Source organism: Oncorhynchus keta, chromosome 23 (assembly GCF_023373465.1).
Source record: "Oncorhynchus keta strain PuntledgeMale-10-30-2019 chromosome 23, Oket_V2, whole genome shotgun sequence".
Classification (NCBI taxonomy): domain Eukaryota; kingdom Metazoa; phylum Chordata; class Actinopteri; order Salmoniformes; family Salmonidae; genus Oncorhynchus; species Oncorhynchus keta.
In genome coordinates this window covers 24575718-24600557 of record NC_068443.1, presented here as the reverse complement: position 1 = coordinate 24600557, position 24840 = coordinate 24575718, and the positions used below count along the sequence as shown (strand labels likewise).

The following is a 24840-nucleotide window of genomic DNA, read 5'->3' as shown; positions in this document are numbered from 1 at the left end:
GCGGGCCAGTCCATAGCATCAATGCCTTCCTCTTGCAGGAACTGCTGACACTCCAGGCACATGAGGTCTAACATTGTCTTGCATTAGGAGGAACCCAGGGCCAACCGCATATGGTCTCACAAGGGGTCTGAGGATCTCATCTTGGTACCTAATGGCGAGCACATGGAAGGCTGTGCGGCCCCCCCCAAAGAAATGACATCCCACACCATGACTGACCCACCGCCAAACCGGTCATGCTCGAGGATGTTGCAGGCAGCAGAACGTTCTCCACGGCATCTCCAGACTGTCACATGTGCTCAGTGTGAACCTGCTTTCATCTGTGAAGAACATGTGCTCAGTGTGAACCTGCTTTCATCTGTGAAGAACACAGGGCGCCAGTGGCGAATTTGCCAATCTTGGGTGTTCTCTGGCAAATGCCAAACGTCCTGCATGGTGTAAGCACAACCCCCACCTGTGGACGTCAGGCCCTCATACCACCCTCATGGAGTCTGTTTCTGCACATTTGTGGCCTGCTGGGGGTCATTTTGCAGGGCTCTGCACAAAGGCAGAGGTAGCGGTCCTGCTGCTGGGTTGTTGCCCTCCTACGGCCGCCTCCATGGTTTGGACACTACGCTGACAGACACAGCAAACCTTCTTTTATTTTACCTTTATTTAACCAGGCAAGTCAGTTAAGAACAAATTCTTATTTTCAATGACGGCCTAGGAACAGTGGGTTAACTGCCTGGTCAGGGGCAGAACGACAGATTTGTACCTTGTCAGCTCTGGGGTTTGAACTCGCAACCTTCCGGTTACTAGTCCAACGCTCTAACCACTAGGCTACCCTGCTGCCCCTTCTTGCCACATCTCGCATTGATGTGCCATCCTGTATGAGCTGCACTACCTGAGCCACTTGTGTGGGTTGTAGACTTCGTCTCATGCTACCACTAGAGTGAAAGCACTTAATTTTTTTGAGCAATGTATATATATATATTTTTTTACGTTTGTAATTTTTAAATTACTTGGTATAAAACATGCATAGCTATTTCATGTGGTTATGGAGTCTCTGCTTTATGTACATTTTGCAAATCCATCTCAACCGAGTGGTTCAACTCGCCGTGGAAGTCGAAGAAGGTGTCCTCTGGCAACGGGGGTCTCCATGGAGATGTTGATCCCGGAACTGACACAGACGAGAAACAGCATTGCCTCCCTGGATCCAGAGGTTCCGGTGCATTGTCCTTGGTGGCTTCCCAATCAAGATCGGATCCAGAAGTACCTGCGTCTTCATCCTCGGTTCTGTCTCCCTCTCCGGTGGCTTCTACCTGGGGTTCAGATCCTCGGCACTCCCAACCTCACCAGACCGTGTACATTTGAAAATGAATTTAAAAAACAAATTTTAGCATTAAAAGACGGCCAATATTTTCAGGTCCAATACCATCGTTGGGCCGCGGGTGTGAAAGATTCAGCAGACTGCTGGCATTACACATCTTGCTAAAATACTACTGTAGCTCTGCGGGAGTCACTTTTATTGATAACTTTGACACCTTCTGGAAGCAGAAGACACTCTACAGGAATGACGGAGTCCATCCAAATCTTCTTGGCTCCTGGACTGTGTCCACACATTTCAAGGCTGCATTGAAACAATGACTGGTAAATGATCCAAGACCAGCTGTGCGAATGAGTCATCATAATGCTGCATCAAATGTACATGATCTTAGGGACATTGGCAATCACGATGAAGGTAATTTAATTGATGTACCCCAAATACATCTGTTTACCCTACAGCTATTGTAAGCAGTAATCATGAGCCTATAAACCAGAGTTACACTGTTAGCGCTGAGGCGGTGTGCAGTAGTAGGAAGACCACTTCATGCAGCTCACCCTGCACTGTCAGCGCCAATGTAAATAACATGAGTAAGTCTACCTCTGATAAGCTTCCCAGTAAAAGCATTAAAAACAATCAAGCAACCCTGAAACATGCTAAAAATAGCCCATATTAACATATGTAGCCTGAGAAACAAGGTCCATGAAGTCAATACATTTCTTGTAACAGATGATATTCATATTCTGGCTATCTCTGAAACTCAATTAGATAATACCTTTGATGATACAGTGGTAGCAATACATGGTTGTAACATCTACCGAAAAGACAGAAATGCCAACGGAGGTGGTGTTGAGGTCTATATTCAGAACCACATTCCTGTAAAGCTTTGAGACAATCGAATGTTAAATACTGTTGAAGAAATATGACGACAGGTTCATCTGCCTCACCTAAAGCCCATTCTTGTGGGAAGCTGCTATAGACCACCAACTGCTAACAGTCAGTATCTGGATAATATGTGTGAAATGCTTGATAATGTATGTGATATCAACAGAGAATATTTTCTGGGTGATTTAAATATTGACTGGCCATCATCAAGCTGCCCACTCAGGAAAAAAATTCAGTGTCTGCAACCTGGATCAGGTTGTCAGTCAACCTACCGGGGTAGTTACAAACAGAACAGGAATTAAATCATCAACATGTATTGATCACATCTTTACTAAAGCAGTATCCAAATCCATAGGATGTCGTGATCACAATATAGTAGCCATATCTAGAAAAACCAAAGTTCCAAAGGCTGAAACTAATATAGTGTGTAAGAGGTCATACAAGAAGTTTTGTAGTGATTCATATGTTGATGATGTAAAGAATATTTGCTGGTCTGTGGTGTGTAATGAGGAGCAACCAGACGCTGCTGGTCTGTGGTGTGTAATGAGGAGCAACCAGATGCTGCTGGTCTGTGGTGTGTAATGAGGAGCAACCAGACGCTGCTGGTCTGTGGTGTGTAATGAGGAGCAACCCGACGCTGCACTTGACACATTTATGAAACTACTTATTCCAGTTACTAATAAGCACGCACCCATTAAAAAATGACTGTAAAAACTTAAATCCCCTTGGATAGATGAGGAATTGAAAAATTGGTTGAGAGGGTTGAGGAAAAAGGTTATGGCAATTATGTCTGTCAGCCACACTGGCGAAGGTACTGCAAATAAAAAAATAATGTGACTAAACTAAAGAAATAGAAACTTACACTATGAAACAAAGAAAGTATATAAAGAATGATCGTAAAAAGCTTTGGGGCACCTTAAATTATTAAATTAAATTTTGAATGTGGAAAAAGCCAACTCGGCTCCTTCATTCATTGAATCAGATGGCTCATTCATCACAAAGCCCACTGATATTTCAAACTACTTTAATGATTTTTTAATTGGCAAGATAAGCAAACGTAGGGATGACATGCCAGCAACAAACTCTGACACTACACATCAAAGTATATCGGACCAAATTATGAAAGACACAAATTGTACTTTTGAATTCCGTAAAGTCAGTGTGGAAGACGTGAAAAAAAGTATTGTTGTCTATCAACAATGGACAAGCCACCAGTCTGACAATCTGGATGGAAAATTACTGAGGATAATAGCATATGATATTTTCACTCCTATTTGCCACATCTTAAATTTAAGCCTACTAGAGAGTGTGTGCCATCAGGCCTGGAGGGAAGCTAAATTCATTCCACTAACCATGAATAGTAAAGCCCCCTTTACTGGCTCAAATAGCCGACCAATCAGCCTCTTACCAACCCTTAGTAAACTTGTGAAAAAAAATGGTGTTTGACTAGATACAATGCTATTTCACAGTAAACAAATTGACAACAGAATTTCAGCATGATTATATGAGGACACTCAGCAAGCACAGCACTTACACAAATGACTGATGATTGGCTGAGAGAAATTAATGATAAAATGACTGTGGGAGCTGTCTTGTTAGACTTCAGTGCAGCTTTTGACATTATCGATCAAAGTCTGCTGCTGGAAATGTGTTATGGCTTTACACTCCCTGCTATAATGTGGATAAAGAGTTACTTGTCTAACAGAACACAGAAGGTGTTCTTTAATGGAAGCCTCTCAAATATAATCCTGTTCGAATCAGGAATTCCCCAGGGTAGCTGTTTGCTTTTTTCCATTTTTACTAATGGCATGCCACTAACTTTGGGTAAAGCCAGAGTGTCTATGTATGCTGATGATGCAACACTATACACGTCAGCTACTACAGCGACTGAAATGACTGCAACACTCAACAAAGAGCTGCAGTTAGTTTCAGAGTGGGTGGCAAGGAATAAGTTAGCCCTAAATATTTATAAAACTAAAAGCAATGTATGTGGAACATATGGGAAATAATGTGGGAAATGGAGTAAGTTGAGATGACTAAACTGCTTAGAGTACCCCTAGATTGTTAACTGTCATGGTCAAAACATATTGATGCAGTAGTAGCTAAAATGGGGAGAAGTCTGTCCATAATAAAGTGCTGCTCTGCCTTCTTAACAACACTATCAACAAGGCAGGTCCTACAGGCCCTAGTTTTGTCACACCTAGACTACTGTTCAGTGGTGTGGTCAGGTGCCACAAAAAAGAAAAATTGCAATTGGCTCAGAACAAGGTAGCACGGCTGGACCTTGGATGTACACAGAGATAATATTATATTAATAATATTAATACCTCTCCTGGCTCAAAGTGGAGGAGAGATTGACTTCATCGCTACTTTTATTTATGAGAGGTATTGAGATGTTGAATGCACCAAATTGTCTGTCTAAACTACTGGCACACAGCTCGGACACCCATGCATACCCCACAAGACATGCCACAAGAGGTCTCTTCACAGTCCCTTAGTCCAGAACAGACAATGGGAGGCACATAGTACTACATAGACTACATGAAATTCTATTCCACATCAAGTAACTCATGCCAGCAGTAAAATTAGATTTAAAAACAGATTTAAAAAACACCTTATGGAACAGCAGGGACTGTGAAGCAACACAAACAATGGCACAGAGACATGCATACACACACACACACACACACACACACACACACACACACACACACACACACACACACACACACACACACACACACACACACAATGACACGCACTATACGTACACATGGATTTAGTACTGCAGATATGTGGTAGTGGTGGAGTAGGGGCCTGAGGGCACACAGTGTGTTGTGAAATCTGTGAATGTATTGTAATGTTTTTAAAATTGTATAAACTGCCTTAATTTAGCTGGACCCCAGGAAGAGTAATGGGGATCCATAATAAATACAAATACAAATGTTGTCTTGGGATGCATGCACATCCACAAGTACAGTGAAATGCCTTTCTTGCAAACTAAAAGATTGGTAGATAAGTCGTTATGTATTCCTACCCATGCATAACTGCTTCCTTTCTCTTTTTTTCTATGACATGCTCACAAAAGAACGTCCTAATCGTAGAGGTGAGTCAACATGCTTTTCCCCCCCTTCCTCTTCTCTATTTAAGTCTGAGTGCATCCATCAAATACTCCATATGTTTATCCAGGCCATGGGGGAGCAGAGGACATTGCCTCATGGCTCTCATTCTCTGTATGTAGGTCTAGGTTCTACCAGACCAGGGTCATATTCATTGGGCGCCAAACAGAAGAAAACAGACAAACAGGGAAGGACTATACAAACTTATCCAATAAGAAACGCTTGTTTTCGTTATAAGTTGAAAAACGTTATGGTGTGCTCTAATGAATACGACCCTGAATTGGACATAGTACAAACTTTTTTAATTGACTGTCTCTGTCCATTAGGGAAGTTTGATTGTCTCTTCTCAGAATTGATTCAAGAAACTTTCCTCTCAGCAGCACAGTAATTGGGAGCCTATTATAGGGACCTCTACTTTGGGAAGGATTCTCTTTGAAATGACTGAAGGCATTACTGTCATACAATGAGTGCTTACATTAAGCAGAGATCTTTAGAACAAGCATATGAATTCAGCTGTGTTCATTAGTAGTCTATACAGAAACATGGATAAAATGTACAGAATCAAAGTAAATTGCATTTATAATGGGGGAGGGGCAGTAATTGGAAGTTGGGTATGCGGTCTATCAAAATAAGCCCTCATCAAGTCCATATCCCTTCCATTATCAATTACCCTCTTTATAGTTTGTGCAGCCCTGTTCTTTGTATTACAGAGTAGGTCTTCATATTAAAAGGACATAGCCTCTCATTTCTAGTTTCATCCTCATTATTATAGGGAAATGTGTTCTATGTCATCCCCCTCACAATCTCCCACCTACACACACCAGTCCTGGGTTAAGCTACTATTTCAGTTATTTCAACTTTACTTTTCAATACATTTCAAAACAAGTACTCAAATAAGCTTTATTTGGAAAAACAAGTAGTTTCATATTTTATTTTTGGTGAATCTCTTAGGCAATTGGTTAAAGTTATGTATACTAACCTTTAGGTATAAAATAGTAAAGAATGGCTACTTCTCAGAAAGTATTAATCTGTCGAGGAGTAAAACAAGGCTGTCTGCTATCGCTATATCTATTTACTATGGCCATCGAAATGTTAGCTATTAAAGTCAGATCCAACAATAATATGAAGGGGCTAGAAATCCAGGGCTTAAACACAAACTTGTCATTGTACGCTGAGGATTCATGTTTTCTTTTAAATCCACAATTTGGATCAATCCACAATTTGGATCCCTCCACAGCCTCAGAGGATCTAGATCATTTTTCTTACCTCTGGATTACAATAAAATTATGATAAGTGTACTATATTACGTATTGGATCACAAAAAAATACATCCTTTACATTACCGTGTAGTTTTCCATGGCCTTTTCCCCTTTATTATTGCCATTCTTTAAGCAAGCCATAGAAAGTTGCTTGATATTTCAGCTTCATTGACTTGGATAAGACTGAACAAATATTACAACAAATTGTCAATTATATCAGAAATAGGACTGGTGGAGTTACTGTAGTTGGGAAGAGATTTTCGATGTACCGATTCCATGGCACATGGTTTATGAACTGATACACAAAATGACGCCGGATTCAAAACTGTTTTTAAATGTAAAATTACTAAATACAATTTTTGCAACAAATAGAATTGTAAGGGATTTCCTCTTCCTCCGAAGAGGAGGGGCGGAAAGGATCAGAGGACCAATATGCGGCGTGGTAAGTGTCCATGGTTCTTTTAATACGAGAATGTGCACATGAACAACCGAATACAAAAACAATAAACGTGGAATGAACAAAACCCAAAACAGTACGGTGGTGAAAAACACAGACACGGAAACAATCACCCACAAACACACAGTGAAACCCAGGCTACCTAAGTGTGATTCTCAATCAGAGACAACTAATGACACCTGCCTCTGATTGAGAACCATACTAGGCCGAAACATAGAAATACCCAAATCATAGAAAAACAAACATAGACTGCCCACCCCAACTCACGCCCTGACCATACTAAATAATGACAAAACAAAGGAAATAAAGGTCAGAACGTGACAAGAATGTTATATGGAGGATACAACCATACCAGCTCTGCAGATTTTGCTGCGAAGTGACAATCATTAGATCACTTGTTTTGGTACTGCCCATACAGTATGTACAGTGCGTTTGGAAAGTATTCAGACTCCATTACTTTTTCCACATTCTGTAACGTTACAGCCTTATTCTAAATTGATTTAAATAGAACCCTATAGAATAGAAGCACTTTTGCCAGCGATTACAGCTTTGTGTCTTCTCGGGTATGATGCCACAAGCTTGGCACTCCTGCATTTGGGTCGTTTCTCCCATTCTTCTCTGCAGATCCTCTCAGGCTCTGTCAGGTTTGATGTGGAGCGTCGGTGCACAGCTATTTTCAGGTCTCTCTAGAAATGTTTGATCAGATTCAAGTCCGGGCTCTGGCTTGGCCGCTCAAGGACATTCAGAGACTTGTCCTGAAACCACTCATGCGTTGTCTTGGCTCTGTGTTTAGGGTCAATGTCCTGTTGGAAGGTGTTTGCTCCGTTCATCTTACCCTCGATCCTGATTTGTCAAATACTTATTTTCCACCATAATTTGCAAATAAATTCATTAAAAATCCTACAATGTGATTTTCTGGATTTTTTTTCCTAATTTTGTCTGTCATAGTTGAAGTGTACCAAAGATGAAAATTACAGGACTCATCTTTTTAAGTGGGAGAACTTGCACAATTGGTGGCTGACTAAATACTTTTTTGGCCCACTGTATGCTGAGCACTTGTTGCCTGCTTTTCCTTCACTCTGCGGTTCAACTCATCACAAACCATCTCAATTGGGTTGAGGTCGGGTGATTGTGGAGGCCAGGTCATTTGTTAAGAGTACTCTATCACTCTTTCTTGGTCAAATAGCCCTTACACAGCCTGGAGGTGTGTTGGGTCATTGTCCTGTTGGAAAACAAATGATAGTCCCACTAAACACAAACCAGATGGGATGGTGTATCACTGCAGAATGCTGTGGTAGCCGTGCTGGTTAAGTGTGCCTTAATTCTAAATTAATCACAGACAGTGTCACCAGCAAAGCACCCCCACACCATCACACCACCTCCTCCATGCTTTACGATGGGAAATACACATGCAGAGATCATCCGTTCACCCACACGTCTCACAAAGACACAGTGATTGGAACCAAAAATCGCACATTTGCGACTCCAAACCAAAGGACAGATTTCCAAGGGTGGCTGTATGAATCTCAAATCTAAAATATATTTGGGTTTTTTTCACACTTTTTTGATTACTACATGATTCCATATGTGTTATTTCCTAGTTTTGATGTCTTCTATATATTCGACAATGTAGACTATAGTAATAAATAAATAAAAACCCTTGAATGAGTAGGTGTTCTAAAACTTTTGAAAATGATGCAGACAATTATATTGATAGAAGCCACAACCTATCTGCAATATTAAGGTTGATCGAACCCTAAAAAATATTGGAATGTATTTGGAAATACACAAATACATTGACTCAAATACAAGGGAGTGTTTTTGAAAATAGTATTCGAAATAAGTATTTTCAAATACAATTTGGGTGACTATTTGGGTTTTAGAAAATAACATGAAATTCTGAAATAAAGTTGTGTTTTGGGTTGTGTGTTTGAACCTAGATCAGACATGCACACACACACACAGAACAATGAAGAATGGTGGCTATGTGTCAGATTATGAATAGAGGGGCCACACAATAGAGCAGTGATCAGCTGACATAAACTAAGTCAGACAACAAGACATCAGAGTGGATCCGTGTCACAACTCTGGGAACCATAACAGCCTACCCCTCCACCCCAAACCGATGACTGAAACCACCAGTTTCACTAGATGTGTTCCGGGTGAGATGGGTTTCAGTCTAACCCTGGGTCACACTTTGGTTATCCTCTCTTTCACTGTGAGCTCAGACTGCTCAGTGGGAACGGGGCTACACACTCAGTGTACACACACACACTCACACATGGATTTTTTAAAGCACTCTTATTTGTTTTGTTAGTGTGAAATACCAGTGGGCTTTCAGCTTGGTGTATATTTGACTTTGAGTGTTGACAGCTAGTCACATAGTCCTGCTGCTACAGTTTTTTTGTGTTTGTTGTCCTCCGCAGGCAATTGTAGACACAGGCAAGACAATGAAGACTCTCCTAAAACATGTGGAGGCTTTCAGGCCCAAGATGATCAAAGTAGCAGGGTGAGTCCTGGCATAAAACCACTAACACCACAACAGACCAGGTGACCTACGCTTAGTCACTCAATTCCATCTTTCCAGTCTAGACAGAAGAAATGAGCAGAGTTTCAGTGTGCTACTGGTAGGGATATTGGGGATGTTACATGCTTGTGTTGCGTGTGCCTCCTGTGTTCTGTTTCAGTTTGCTGGTGAAGAGAGTGCCAAACAGTTCAGGATGTCTCCCAGATTGTATGTAGCAGTTCTATCCATTTTGCTTTTATGTTTTCATTATTATATGTTATATGTCCATGTAATAATAATGATTTACTTGTCTTATATGACCTGTAACATGACCAGTTACAGGTAATAGCTCAGTTTTAAATGGTCTGTTCACAAACAGATGGTTTGTTTGTTTTGTTTTGGGAACATTGCTGTAGTGCTAATCCTTCTGCCACATCTCTTCCATTTCAGATGTTGGTTTTGAGATACCCAATCGTTTTGTAGTTGGATATGCCTTGGACTACAATGAGTATTTCAGAGACCTCAATGTAAGTTTTTCTTTATTCAAAACTGATTTTAATTTCAGTGATGTACTTCACTGGGTCATTCACCGCCCTGATTGGCTGATGGGATGTCTAGAGCACAACCCTCTTACCCAGATGAACAGTCATTGGTCTATTATAATCAGATCGCATTCTGACTTCATCATGTGGGCCAAAAGTTCCATCCCACCTGAAAAGGCTGAAATTCCAGAATTTAGTTTTAAACAGCTCTTACAGAAAAGGGGCATTATCATAATTTTCACAATTTCAGAGTGATATTTCGACCTCAAAGTGTGGAAATATCATCATAAAAAAAACAGGAATCTATTTTTAACTGCACTGCTCCTTTAAAGCGCAGTGATATTTGTCATATGACTTCCTTTTCCCTCAGCATATCTGTGTGATCAGTGAAAGCGGGAAGCTGAAATACAAGGTCTAAGAAGTGATGTTTATAGGATTCTGCAGAGGAAATGTTTCCACAAGAAGCTTGGACACTTCCCATGAGAGGCCATGCAGTAACAACGGTTATCAAACCCAAAGACCCTCAGTCTCGCTCTTTGCTGGTTGACACACCTCAGGGCCTACCCATAGACCATTGGACTCGTTGCATGATAATTAGAACCTCCATAGTTATTTTTATAACAAAGCTGTGAACCTGTGATGTACTGTTACAATGTTCATGAAACCTGTCTGTGTTGATGAAAAATATATAATGAACAGACATTGTTATGTAGAATTTGTAGCCATCAATGTTTCGTTTTAGTGATATTTGTTTATCTCAACTTACTGCTACTGTATTTTGTGGGACACATTTGGCCCATGTAAAGGTGGGCACCGTCCAGTAGATTAAAATAAAAAATATACAATAACAATTATAATGTTTTATCGTCACATACATTGGATAGGGGCAGCGAAATGTGTTGTTTTACAGGGTCAGCCATAGTACTGCGCCCCTGGTGCAAATTAGGGTTAAGTTCCTTGCTGAAGGGCACATTGACCGATACCATTTGTTCTTATGAATTCCTACTGTCCAATTTAATTCAAATTCAGCTGCTTTTCTGATAAAAGGGAATTGCACTGTATTGAGAGGAGAATGTATTTCAACCTCCATTGGTCATCTCATTAATTATTTAATACACTTAAATGAACCTATGCTGTATAAAAGGGTATGAGACATTGCAATGAGGTTAGTTCTTTCTGCATAGTAAATAGTGTCTTTTTGCTTTTGATACTTTACTGTAGAGGTTCTCACAAGATAGAAACCCACTGTACATGTCTCCCTGAGGACTAGTTTTTATTTATTTTTTACATTTAAATTCTTAAGTCTTACTTTATTCAACCAAAATTATCTTGTGATGAGCATTAATGTAGTATACCATAGTCATGGCATATTTAATATCCCTGAGATACTATTACATGACAACACAACTCTAAAATTGTTGTCCTCATTTTCTGTTCCTGGACAAACAAGGAGTCATTCTACAGTGACTATAGCAAACATTAGGAACACCTTCCTAATATTGAGTTGCATGGACTACAATGTGTCAAAAGTGTTCTACAGGGATGCTGGCCCATGTTGACTTCAATGCATTACAAACCAGTGTGCCTGGCACCTACCATTCCCCATTCAAAGGCCCTTATATTTTTCCATGTCTCAGGGCTTAAAAATATGTTTCCTCCCCCTCATCTTCACTGATTGGAGTGGATTTAACAAGTGACATGAATAAGGGATCATAGCTTTCACCTCAGTCTATCTCATGAAAAGAGCAGGGGTTCTTTATTTTTTTCTCCCAATTTCAATTATGATCTTGTCTCATCGCTGCAACTCCCCAACGGGCTTGGGAGAGGCAAAGGTCGAGTCATGCGTCCTCCGAAACATGACCCGCCAAATCGCGTTTCTTAACACCCATCCACTTAACCTGGAAGCCAGCTGCACCAATGTGTCGGAGGAAATAACTTTCAACTGACGACCAAAGTCAGCCTGCAGGAGGCCAGCCCGCCACAAGGAGTTGCTAGAGTGCGTTGAGCCAAGTAAAGTTCTCCCGCCCAAACCCTCAACTAACCTGGATGACGCTGGGCCAATTGTGAGCCGCCCTATGGGACTCCCGGTTACAGACGGTTGTGACACAGCCTGGGATCAAATCCAGGTCTGTAGTGACGCCTCAAGCACTGCGCCACTCGGGAGGACCAGAGCAGGTGTTCTTAATGTTTTGTATGCTCAGTGTATTTTCCCAGTTCTTTGGTCATAAGTACCTGGTCCTCCTGGAAGCTTTTTAGAGTTCTGGTTTCTCACCTTGTAGTGGTGAAGTGGGTCAAAGAGACATCTTTACAAGATTTGAACTTTGAACTCACCTCAGTATACGTTGACCAGGTAAATGCACTGAATATCTAGGTTAGTGACAGAAAGACTAAATAAATACTCAAAGGACCAAAAGTGAGCAAGTTGTGTGTGAACTGCAGGGCCCTTTGTATACACCTGACACATGATTCCACTGTGTTTGAGAAGCAAGACAAGCATCGTTATAAAAACAAAAAGGTTTGGTCTGTTTACCTGTTAGTGAACTAACTCATTGTATTCGATAAATGATGGCCTCTCCATATAAAACTGAGCCATCTGAGATTACTCTAGGCCTACCTCTTCCAGATGTTTATTTTGGTTATATCATGTTTCTTACACTTCTAAAATACAGCCGACATGCCCTGTTTATTCACTATTTAGCTATATAAGAATGCTTTCTAACCACCACTGCCCCTGGCAGAGCAGTTGGAAGTAGAACTCACAGCCGTTGGAAGTAGAACTGGCCAGGGCAACATTATGAAAGTCCCCTGGCCAGGATGACCTCCTTGACAAAGGTCACCAATCCCAGGAACAGGTGGCCCCTTCTGTTGGGAGGAATGAATGGGACATTTGTCTTGGCCCTGAAAACACAGCAGTTTTTAGTCCCTCCTTTCTGGTTTATGTGTGTACGTGTGTGCAAGTGTGTGAGTATGCGTAAAATGTAACAAACCACAACACAGACCATGTCATTTGAATACCACACTGATCTAACCAAACAGATCGAAGTATTAAATGTTAAACTAGTGCCAATGTCAAATTACCAACAAAAAAAGGCAAAACAGCAAACCTTAACCAAAAATGCAGTAATTCCAGTATAATTCAGTCGGCGAGCCCAGCCAGTGTATGCCAGATTTTACTGTGGAGGAAAACCAGAGGGTCATGATGATTGTGTTGATGATTATGGTGGGTAGGGGGAACTGTGCATGCCTCTCTCATTCTCTCTCTTTCTCTCATACAGTGGGAATACACATTCCACTCCACTGCCATACACATGCCAAACCCTTCTCACCCCACTTTGAACCAGCCACCATGTGACTCTTGTAATCTAGCCAAGCAGTTGCTGTTGTTGTATGAGTGTTTGTGTGTGATAGAGAGAGATTCCGACAGACACAGGGTGGCTCACAGTTGAGTAGTTTGACCAGCATTGATGTCTGATACAAGCAGCACAAACTGGGAAGTTATCTTGAGGTTTTATAAAAACATTTAAAATCAAACTTTTCAAAGTGATCATGTTGCAACAGGCAGATTTCAGAACTATTTTATCCCCGTTATTTTTTATTTTCTGAAAGTCCAAAAAGTTTCTGCCTCATTGGAATAACAAAAACACAACCTTTGTGGATGAGTTTCTCTTGCGACTTTGTAATGAGTTATACGATTGGTCAAGTTTAAAAGCGGAAGTTACTAAATTTCTTGTGATTGGCGCTGGCGAAAGGAGGATGATCTTTGGGATTCGGGAACGGTAAAAGCAAAATTACAACTTCCAGCAGCCGCGTGTGTCTCCCTGGAGTTGGGCTGGGATACTTTGCAAACTACTGTGTATTTCGTGAGGATATTGAAATATGATAGAAACATATACAGGACCAACATATTTTTTTAATGGGAAATAAATACGTTCCAACACACTATGTAACGTCGCTTTTCACAACAGGTAGGTTGTTCCATTATTAGCATGCTAGCTAGTAGTTAACCTCAAATTGCATCGAATGGCAGTTTATTATTATTATTATTGCCAACGACAAGCTACTGAAGAATAGTTAGCCAAACAGGTTCCACATAAGGTTGCGAAGTTTCTTAGTTACATTACAAAGTTACACTTACGAGAACCCTGGTGTATCGTGTCATGTAATTTTAACGTTCACTCACCCCACAACGAAGTTGTTTGTTGAAGAAAAAAACTTTGTTTGATTTAGTAGTGATCAGAGCCAGCTAACGTTAGCAGGTTAGTTGCTTCAAGTTAACCGGACAGCCAGGGCACTGTGTGAGGGCAGGAGGAACATCGGCGACCAAACGACATGCCTGTCTTTTGTTTGCCACTTGACATATTTTATACTTGATCTGATTAGAAAACAAGTTCACATTTAGCAAGGTGACCAGTGAAAAACGTTGGTTAGCCAGCTAGTAAATCTATTTTCGTTCTCGTTCCATTATTAACCGAATACGAGAACAAACTACTACTTTTGTATAAATTCTGTAAAAACCTGGTTGCATCGAAGCTAGAGATCAACAGGGTGGCGCGTTTTGCCTCACTCCGCTCGCATTCTCCTGCCCACTTGTTGCTTCTGGTAGTAACGTTAATCATTCATACGGTAGTTTTGCTGAAAGTTAATACTGATACTTGATACTTCAAACATTAGCTTGCTATCATGTTCACATGTTTATCAATGTTGTGATCATATAATAAAAAACAATTGATAAAAAAAGTTTGTGCCCCCTAAAATGGGATTATACAGTAATGACATAGCTAAACAAAACAAGTGTATTTTGTGTTTTCATACAGCAGTAACTAGCTAACGCAATTCGTTGAAATAATCTTGTTTCACACACAGCTCAACCATTTGGACCAAAGACAAGATAAAGGATGGCTGTGTGAACTGTAGAGACGAACCCTACTTGGAGGACTCTACTGCTGTCTATTTGGTGGGATCTCTAGCTTTCGATGTGGACACTAAATGATTGTCACCTCTTGTGTGAAGTGAAATGATGGCGTCACATTGGAAAGGTCCATGCGATGAAGAGGACGAGGGACTGACCAGATCCTCTTTGTGCGAGGTACATAAACCCCACACACATTCATGCCCTAAATTCCAACAGCTTACCCCCTCCCCACACACACACATTAAAGGTTATTTTTTGGGTGACCCTAAACTCTTGTCATGGAAATTGGGGTCCTGGAGATTATTCATTAGATGTAAGCTCTGTGCCCTCAAACACAAACCATTTGCAAATCTGTTTCTTGGTGTTATCTCTTTGAGGACAATACACCAATCCCATAATATGTGTTGTGAATTGCATGCCATTTTTATTTGGAGTTTGTATTGACCGTCGATGGGGAAATCAATAGAAAAAGCTGGGAGAATTGTTTCTGGCAGATTTTCTGTCCATGTTGGACACATTGTTGCGAAGGCTTTTCTAAACTGTCTGAGAATATGCCTACCTCATCCGCCCATACAGTGGGCCTCGTATTTTAACATTAATCTCCAGGTGTTCATGTCACATCCGCTCTTTTATTATCTCTCTGGCCTGTTCCTCTTCAATGTTTTTCCTTGGCCAACCCCCCACACACACTTCCCCCCCTCTACTTCTCTACAATCCTATATTCTCCAATTCTCCTCATGTGCCACTCTCGCTGTCATCTAGTCTCCCTCTGTTTCTTATTCTCTCACCATTCACAACTCTTTCTTCAGATTTTCATTATATTTTGACTTGAATTGGCCCCATTCACGAGCAGGAGAGCAGTATTGTAGCATACATGTATTGTTGTGTGTGATTAGGCAACAACCTTTACACTCACTCCTTCCTGTTTGGTGTGGGAGACTTTCCTGAAAGGTTTGACACTTTAGCACAGCTGCTTGTAGTTGTTATTATTTCACCCCTCTGCGTTGTTTGGCCCTGGGAAGTGAGAAGGCACCTCCATTGGTGCTTGGTAATAAATGTAGAGGGCACTCATTGCTGGTGATGCCAAGGGTGTTTTTCTGAGACCTTTCACTCAGAACAAATGATCATCAAAGCACAAAGATAGTTGAAGCTAAAAGTGAGCCTGCCCATCCATCCTCTGTTCCTTACTGTAGATAGGGGTGTGACGGTCATGGAATTGGCGAGCCGAAGTTGTTTGTAAAAATGTTTGCCCACATTTTCTCCTCCCCTCCCGACTGCATGCGCTGCCATAGAAATATAATTATTTCATTATATTTCTATGTGTGCTGCTGCTGCACCTTGCGTTCACCTTTCTGTGTGCTCGTTTGCTACAACACCTTGCTGGTTTCAGCAAGGAGCAACAACGTTTCATCCCATTGTTAATAGTCCATGTTATATCACAGAAACTTACTCAACGAATGCACAGCCGTACAGTCTTCAGTTAGCTGTTCGTTCCAAGCGATAGATATCTATCTATATATATAAATATTTTTTTTTACAGTTGTGACAGTTATTTTGTTGTCATGATAGTCTGCATCATAACCATCGGTTATACGGTAATTGTGCTTGCCTTAATTGTAGTAATTGGAAAGGTCAACATTTTGTTTCATCGGCTGTTACTTCTGAAGTAGACTCAGACACCTCAAGTTTCATCCTCAATAGTTTGACTGTTCTCCTTTTTAGTTTGAGGTCTCCTTTTACACTTTAGGTTGTCTGTCATCTGAATGAAGACCTTTGTCTAAACGTCTTCAGCCCACGCTCCTTTCGAGTGGAAGGTCACCTATTTATAGGATCTGCAGAATTCGGGACACATCATTGGCATGGCCCCTTCCCCTTTAATCTAATATTCAGCCCTCCATTTCAGCCTTTTCCTCTCTCTGTTGAGTAGAATCTGAGGGAGAGTGGGGTTAAAATGGGGAAAAGCTATAGGTTAGTTAATCATACATAAACTATTCCCACATTATAATTACACATGAATGCCTTAATAGTTTCAGTTTAGGTAGAAAATCCACAGCTAAAATCTTTTAGACTTTCAATATTACGCAAACTGTTTTCGAAATGTTATCATTGGGCGTCCCATTTGTAAAGATTTGTATCCCTGTAATCAGACTACCCCTCAGTCCCACACTAGGTTACTAATTAATGTGCTTTTTTGGGAGCTGGAAACCCCCTGGAGGGTGTCTACAGGACTTACTGGAAATGATGACAGGAAGTTGACAGGCTTTGATTAATTGATTTAAGAACAAACTCGTGTGTGTGTGTGTGTGTGTGTGTGTGTGTGTGTGTGTGTGTGTGTGTGTGTGTGTGTGTGTGTGTGTGTGTGTGTGTGTGTGTGTCACTGTCCTACATATAATACCTCATAATGTCAAAGTGATCTTGTTTTCAGAAATGTTTACTAATTCATTAATGAAATTAAATGCTGAAATGTCTCAAGGCAATAAGTATTCCACCTATTTGTTATGGCAAGCCTAAATATGTTCAGGACTAAAAATTTGCTTATCAAGTCACATAATAAGTTGCATGGAATCTGTGTGCAATAATAGTGTTTCACATGACTTTAGAATTACTACCTCATCTCTGTACCACACACAAACAATTATCTGTAAGGTCCCTCAGTTGAGCAGTGCATTTCAACCACAAAGACCAGGGAGATTTTCCAATGCCTCACAAAGGAGGACACCTATTGGTAGATGGGTAAAATAATAAAGAAGACATTGAATATCCCTTTTAAACATGGTAAAGTTATTAATTACACTTTGGATGGTGTATCAGTACACCCAGTCACTACAAAGATACAGACTCTGTTGCTGGAGAGGAAGGAAGCCGCTCAGGGATTTGACCGTGAGGCCAATGTTGACTTTAAAATAATTAGAGGTTAATGGCTGTGATAGGGGATAACTGAGGATGGATCAACAACATAAATGAAAGACTCATGTACAGAATAAATAGTATTCTAAAACATGCATTCTTTTTGCAATAAAGCACGAAGTAAAACTGCTGAAAATTGTGGCAAAGAAATTAACTTTATGTCCTGGATTCAAAGCGTTATGTTTGGGGCAAATACAACACATCACTGAGGACCACTCTTCATATTTTCAAGCATAGTGGAGGGGTGCATCATGTTATGGGTATGCTTGTCATTGGCATGGACTAGGGAGTTTTTTAATACACAAAGAAATGGCATAGAGCTAAGCACCGGCAAAATCCTAGAGGAAAACCTGGTTCAGTCTTCTTTCTAACAGACACTGGGAGACATTCACTTTTCAGCAGGACAATAACCTAAAATACAAGGCCAAATATGCACTGGAGATGCTTACCAAGATGATATTGAATGTTCCTGAGTGGTCTAGTTAAAGTTTTGACTTTAAATTGGCTTAAATCTATGGCAAGACTGATCAACAACCAACTTGAGAGCTTAAAGATCCAATCCAGGTGTGCAAAGCTCGTTAGAGATATACCCAGAAAGGTATTCGCAGCCAAAGGTGATTCTAACATGTATTGACTCAGGGGTGTGAATACTTATGTAAATGAGTTTTCTGTATTTAGTTTAATACATTTTCTAAGAATTCTAAAATATGTTTTCACTTTCTCATTAGGGGGTGTTGTGTGTAGATTTAATTGAATCCATTTTGAGTTCAGGCTGTAACACAACAAAATGTGGAATGAGTCGAGGGGGTATGAATATCTTCTGAAGGAACTGTTTTGATTTTTTTCCTCTGTGGAGGTACATTGCTTAACCTCAGGTCAGGCTCACTTTATCTCCTAGAGGACACCCATGTCTTACTACAGCTTTAATTTTTTAATTTTAATTTTACCTTTATTTAACCAGGCAAGTCAGTTTAAGAACACATTCTTATTTTCAATGACGGCCAGTGGGTTAACTGCCTGTTCAGGGGAAGAACGACAGATTTGTACCTTGTCAGCTCGGGGGTTTGAACTCACAACCTTCCGGTTACTAGTCCAACGCTCTAACCACTAGGCTATGCTGCCGCCCCAGCTTGATGACACATCCCTGACTTTCAATTGACGGAAAAATATTTTTCATGATTGACAGCACAGGTAGGGATAAGCCTATTACATCATACGTAGCCCCTTTTTCTTCTAGGTCTAGAAAAATGTGACTTTGCTTGACATTGTCAAAAATAAGCGAGTGGGGGGGAAACAAGCCGGTTCCCCAGTCACAGTCAAAGTAGGTTCTGCTCTTCCACAAGCACTTCTTCCAGGGCATACAATTAACTTTCTGATCCACCAGACAAATTTTTCCCCGGCTATATTTTCACCAACAATACACAAAAAAACGAATGAGCGTTCTTTTAATGTTTCTAAAACAATAAATGTTTCATTAGTAATAACTAATTGTGACCTGTGTCTTTCAAAAAATCACAGAGGAGACCCAGAGGAAAACACTCGAGTCATGTTTGTTCCTGTGAAGTCTGCTTAATCTATTATATAGAAACCTATTTTTAGCAAGTTGCCCCTCACAGATATTTGAGAGTAAACCGTTGTGTAGCTAGAACAAAAGAGACATAGTATAGTGATGCATCCAGTCTAGCTATTCTCCATGGTAAGTAGTGTGTCATTATTGAATGGGATGTTTTTCTCTGAGGAGCCCTGACCATTAAAGGCTCTACTAGGCATATCCTCCTCTCCCGTGATCTGTACCTCATTAAAGCCCATGGCTTAACTAGTTTAGCAGCCATTTACAGAGCATCATATGGCTGTCTGATGGATAACGGAAGGGAAAATTGATCTTCAATTGGATAGAGGGTGGCTCTCACTTCCTGTAGCCTTTGGGTTGTCTGTTACGTTCAGTCTCTGGTAAATATAGCGTTAGCTTAGGCTATTATCTTTTTTTTCCTTCTCCATTCCACTTTAAGGCTGGACACTGAGAAATGTGTAAACTTTAACACTGTAAAGTCTATATTGCATAATTAACCCCACCTTTTTTAGATGGCACTCCTAATCAACAAGTCAGTCAGACTACTATTTCAATGAACTGAATGAGTTCATTGATGGTGGCTGTAAAACCTAATATGTTTCTATTAGACTCCCATCACATTACAAAGCCAGATGGCCAGTGTAATGTCTCAAGGGTGAGGAGTTTGGGTGTGCATGTTTACTCTACTGCTGGTGTGTATATATTTTTTGAAGGCTTAATACTTCTGCATAGTGTAAAACAATTGTTTTGACATTGTCTATTTGCGCCAGCCAACCTTTGTTCAATCTATTTCAGCACTGCGATAGTGGAGAGCACTGTGCAGTGGGCACGCCCAGCCCTCATTAAGAGATGTGACACCTGTGTGGAGAGATGTTTTTCAGGAGCAGACCTGCAGGGTGAACAAATGCCATTTTAATTTGTTTATTGTTCCCATTCCCCTTTCCCTGAAGTTTAGGGAATTGTAAAACAATAGGGCATAACCCGAACTGCAAGTACTGCTTCGGGACATTCTGATTATACACCACAACCTTCAGCCAGGAAGTGGAAGCATGACTGTGGCTCACAGAAGATCTGAAGGGGCTGCCGTTCCCATGCCAGGAGGAACCACTCACATAGTTAAGGCAAGAGGGGCTTGGCTGAGAAGTCACGCCAAGCTCAACCCCAATTATCCCAGAGATGTTCCTTCTTCTAGGCCGTCAAATATCTCATGTTCCTTTCAAACAATCTTTCGGCACATGTGGTAGGTAGGTCCTTATCATCTTAAAAGGCCAGAAATCACAGGATGGGGCAACTCCCTTCTGCACCAAGATTATAGGTACTGTAAAATTGTATTACATATTAGGCTACATAACACGTACAAGGTATGTGGGTAACTAATGATACTCAATCTAGTTAGCGCCAGCATTACTAGACTGAAACATCCCAGGCAAACTCACACCAGAGGCCCACTGCAGCATCATCTCAGGCTTTTCACAGTGAAGTGCTTGGTTTAGACTGGATGTGGTGTAGAATTTGGCAGCCCACAGAGAGATTTCCTTTTTCACACTGAGGTCTGATGTATTTAGGCCTGATGTCTTGTGGTCTGTGCAGTGTGTCATGGTGTGATGTCATCGGAGTCTCTAAACATAGGGGCCATACGTCAGTGTTTTCTCATACTTGTTAAATACTAACAAGAGATAATTGCCTTCATCCCTTCTTTGTTTGAAGAAAAAAAAATACATGGAGAACAGTCGTTGTCCAGGCTTAGCTTAGTACCAAAGTGTGTGTGTGTTGTAGTTTTTGTGGCATGAAGGGATGGGCCACAGCCTCAACCTTACAAATGACCATAACCACTCTGTCTCTAAAGCATGTTACCTAATATGCCAGTACAAGTATGCCAGAGGCATTGTTGGATAACGATGCCAGATAATGTTTTAACCCACATTATGGCTGTCTCCAACTAAAAAAATAAAATATCATATTAAAAAAGTAATGTTCTTTAGACCAATCGATTGGTCTACATTTTTAATGGTGTATTTTTCCATATATTGACATATTGAACTTGTCTGCTTTAAGCAAACTGTTTGATTAAATAAATAAGACACACAAATGACTAGAGGAAGTCCGACCGGCAATTGATTTGATTCTGCAGGGCCGGGATCAGACTTTTTGCCCTGTGTTAAAAAAAATAAAAAAGAGAGCAGTGTCTCTCTCTCCTCCCTGCTGCAGCGACCGCCACAGAACATCAGTGTTTATCACTTTGTCCGTGTTGCGGAAGCTGCAACATAATTACAGCCGTCTCTGACTGAAAAGTTACGTTACCGAAATCCCTCATTTGTTTAGGAAAAACATTCCCTAGCTCTCTTTACGTGACACATGTATGCATCGCATACACGTGACCAAGTACCTATTCTCACAGGACTAGTATTACTCGAGAACATTGGTTATGGACTCCAGAATGTCCGTTATTCCAGAGGACGATTCGGACAGGATTCGTTTTTCCTAAACTGCCCCCTGTAAATCTTTTTTTTAAATATTTTTTTTCAAGAAATTGACAGTTACGATGTAAGCCTGGAGGTTTTTATTCTAGGCATGAAGATGGAGTAAGTAGTTTAACATGTCCAGATGGTAGGGCCACACAACTTGAGCTTGGTTCCCAAGTTTCTGAACCATACCAAACCATCTTTCAGGAAGTGTGATATTAATCGTTAGGATATTTTAGCAGTCCGCAGTCGACATCCTAAATGCCCCTCAGCTTTCAGATGTGAGCTAAACAGTGCAATTTCACTTGAGATGAGTTTTAAATCTTTGGATGAGAAAGTGAACTTGTCCTTTCTGAACGTTTAGGTTAGTTGTATGCTGCTGCTTTGTGAGCTATTAACATCAAGGTTTGCTTTAAATACATTTTTCTGATGCATTTGGCAATATTCAATTCATATGCACAAAAACATTCACTGTGAAAGATGATAGGCTACATGTAGGCCATTCATATATCACTTAAATGCAGAACTTAGTTCAATCTATCAAATCAGTTATTGTTTTCTTGCGTAAACCGCTAGCAACACCTGTCAAAACCCAGACATTACTTTCAAAACACAGGGATGTCGATTTGCACAGGACTCGTATTATCAGAGGACCTTGGAGATCACCAAAAAAACATGTTATTCTGAATTGTTACTCTTCTGTCATGTAAAAATGACTGCCATGGCAGATTCCGACAGGACTAAAATGAGATGTAGTGTTTTGTGCTCTTGCACAACATTTCATTACCCGACCTCCCCCAGTAAAACAAATCCTTTCAGAATAGTGAACTATAAGGCCTGACCTATCGCATGTCAATAAATTGGTTATAACTAACTCTAAACACTAACGTGATAGAGAAATGGATGCAGAGAACATGACAAATAAACTAGAAATGGGGGAACGTTTACTGGTGGCTCATGAGGTAAAGGGAAAGTCAGATGTGTGGAATAAATTTGACTAGTTGTGGAAAATACTGGAGATCAAGAAAAATAATGTAAGGAGAAGAATCTGCTTGCATATTATGTGTGCCAAACCGATGCTGTATAGAATACAATCCCATTTTTCTGACCGTTTGGAACAATGTAAACACAAAATAAATTATAAGCGTAGCAGGTTCTGTAACGTTTTTGTTGAGCCTTTATTACAGCAAGGACTAAAAACAGTTGCGTTCATTCGTGAATGCATTTTCCGAAATGGAACGTTTTATTTGTTTAAGCTAATTATTCAAGGCTCGCTTTATTTTACATTAAACCTAAAATGCTTGATTGCATTTCAAATCATGAATGACTCGTATGCTGTGTGATGACATGAAGGAATGAGTGATGGATTGATACAGTAGCCTAAAGAAGTATTGAAATGTAGACCTCAGTAAGTTACGGTATTAGCATTTCGCCTCACTCGCATTAACATCTGCTAACCATGTGTGTGTGACTAGTAAAATTTGATTTATTAAGACTAAACAGAATGCGGTCTTAGGCCTACAGCTCAATGGTGGTTATACAAGTCTGCTATAATAAGCCTACGAATGATAATGACATTACTTATAATAACAAAGATCAAGAAAAAGGAGCATTTACTATTAATATTATATATTTTTAGGACAGTTTGGAACAGCTTAAACAACACTAAATACATTATAAATAGTACCAGACATGTTGTTCTAATGAAGAAAAAGTGTAAAGCCTTTATTAAAGCAAATTTGTGGAATTGGTGACTAAATGGGGTAAGCCCTAAACCACATTCAAAGTCATGTTATGTCTCATGTTGTCCTTAAACATTTAGTTATGTAACCTAAGAGTCATGTTTTCCCCGATATGCTCGACAGCACATTTAGTAAGTGGTGACCATGGCACAGGCTAGGAATCCATTGAGGTCCTAAGCTCCAAAAGACTGATGTATGACTTCTGATGCTCTGATCTGCTCTCTTTTCCACAGTCTGATATGAAATGAACCAGATCTTTATTAAGTTCAGTCAGTGCTTCACACACTCCCTGTTCCCACTGCCACACCCAATGCAAACACTAGACTCTGCCATTCTGGTAGTGATTCATACACTGAAAGGCATGTGTGATTACTTGTGTGTTTCTCTGTAATGTGCTTGTATTTTGTAGTTGATGTGTGATACATGAAGTTAGTGTTTGCACTGAACTGATAATAACCCATGTTCTCATTTTGTCTCAATAGCCAGAGGCAATAGATGCATCACCTTTTATTCATCCTCCCCATTTAGGTTTCCTTTGTAACCATCAAACTTGCCCCAGTCATAATCCGTGTTTAACTGGAGAGGCACTGCCTCTGTTTGGTTGTCTAGTCCTGCTGCTTTCAGCATGCAACTGGCACATTGACTCAGCTGAGAGGGAGGAAGGCGAGAGCCGCTCGGACTATCAAGGAATGTTTGCATGTCATTTATTGGCTGGGGGTCGGTCACCACAGCGTTAACTATGTGAGGGGCAATGACAGCCCTGCTAGGCATGCGTCTGTTTCTCAGGACTGAATAGCGGACAGCCAACAACCCCCAGCCATCCTCTCTCCACAACTGAGGACTGGAGATGTCTGGAATGAGATCCACGGCTAAATTAGATCCGGTGAACTAGGGTTGGCATGCCCGAGGGATCGGAAGGCATTTGAGGCCTGCACTGTCCTTCTCCAGTGACTTTCACCTCATTTATCACCTGATTTTTACAGGGCCCTTCATAATTACTGGCTACCTGTGATGCTTATCTAATGTTACATAACAGCACAACATACAGGGCCCTTCATAATTACTGGCTACCTGTGGTGCTTATCTGATGTTACATAACAGCACAACATACAGGGCCCTCCATAATGACTGGCTTCCTATGGTGCTTATCTGGTGTTACTTAACAGCACAACATACAGG

At 40.6% G+C, this 24840-nt stretch overlaps 2 protein-coding genes across 5 annotated transcripts in view; both read left to right on the top strand.

The window, feature by feature from the left end:
- Positions 1-10919, top strand: part of LOC118402035 (hypoxanthine-guanine phosphoribosyltransferase-like) — a 29736-nt gene extending 18817 nt beyond the window's left edge. Inside the window, exons 6-10 of one of the 2 annotated variants that reach the window (XM_035799866.2) lie at positions 5274-5291; positions 9447-9529; positions 9708-9754; positions 9977-10053; positions 10439-10919. In XM_035799866.2, the coding sequence (XP_035655759.1) occupies positions 5274-5291; positions 9447-9529; positions 9708-9754; positions 9977-10053; positions 10439-10486 (273 nt within the window). In that variant the 3' untranslated portion in view covers positions 10487-10919. The remainder of the gene's footprint in view (positions 1-5273; positions 5292-9446; positions 9530-9707; positions 9755-9976; positions 10054-10438) is intronic. The other variant, XM_035799867.2, reaches the window with a different exon arrangement.
- A 2833-nt stretch (positions 10920-13752) lies between these two features.
- Positions 13753-24840, top strand: part of LOC118402034 (rho GTPase-activating protein 21-like) — a 68477-nt gene continuing 57389 nt past the window's right edge. Inside the window, exons 1-2 of one of the 3 annotated variants that reach the window (XM_052476899.1) lie at positions 13753-14033; positions 14932-15154. In XM_052476899.1, coding sequence (XP_052332859.1) covers positions 15083-15154 — 72 coding nt within the window. In that variant the 5' untranslated portion in view covers positions 13753-14033; positions 14932-15082. The remainder of the gene's footprint in view (positions 14034-14931; positions 15155-24840) is intronic. The other 2 variants (XM_035799861.2, XM_035799860.2) reach the window with 2 other exon arrangements.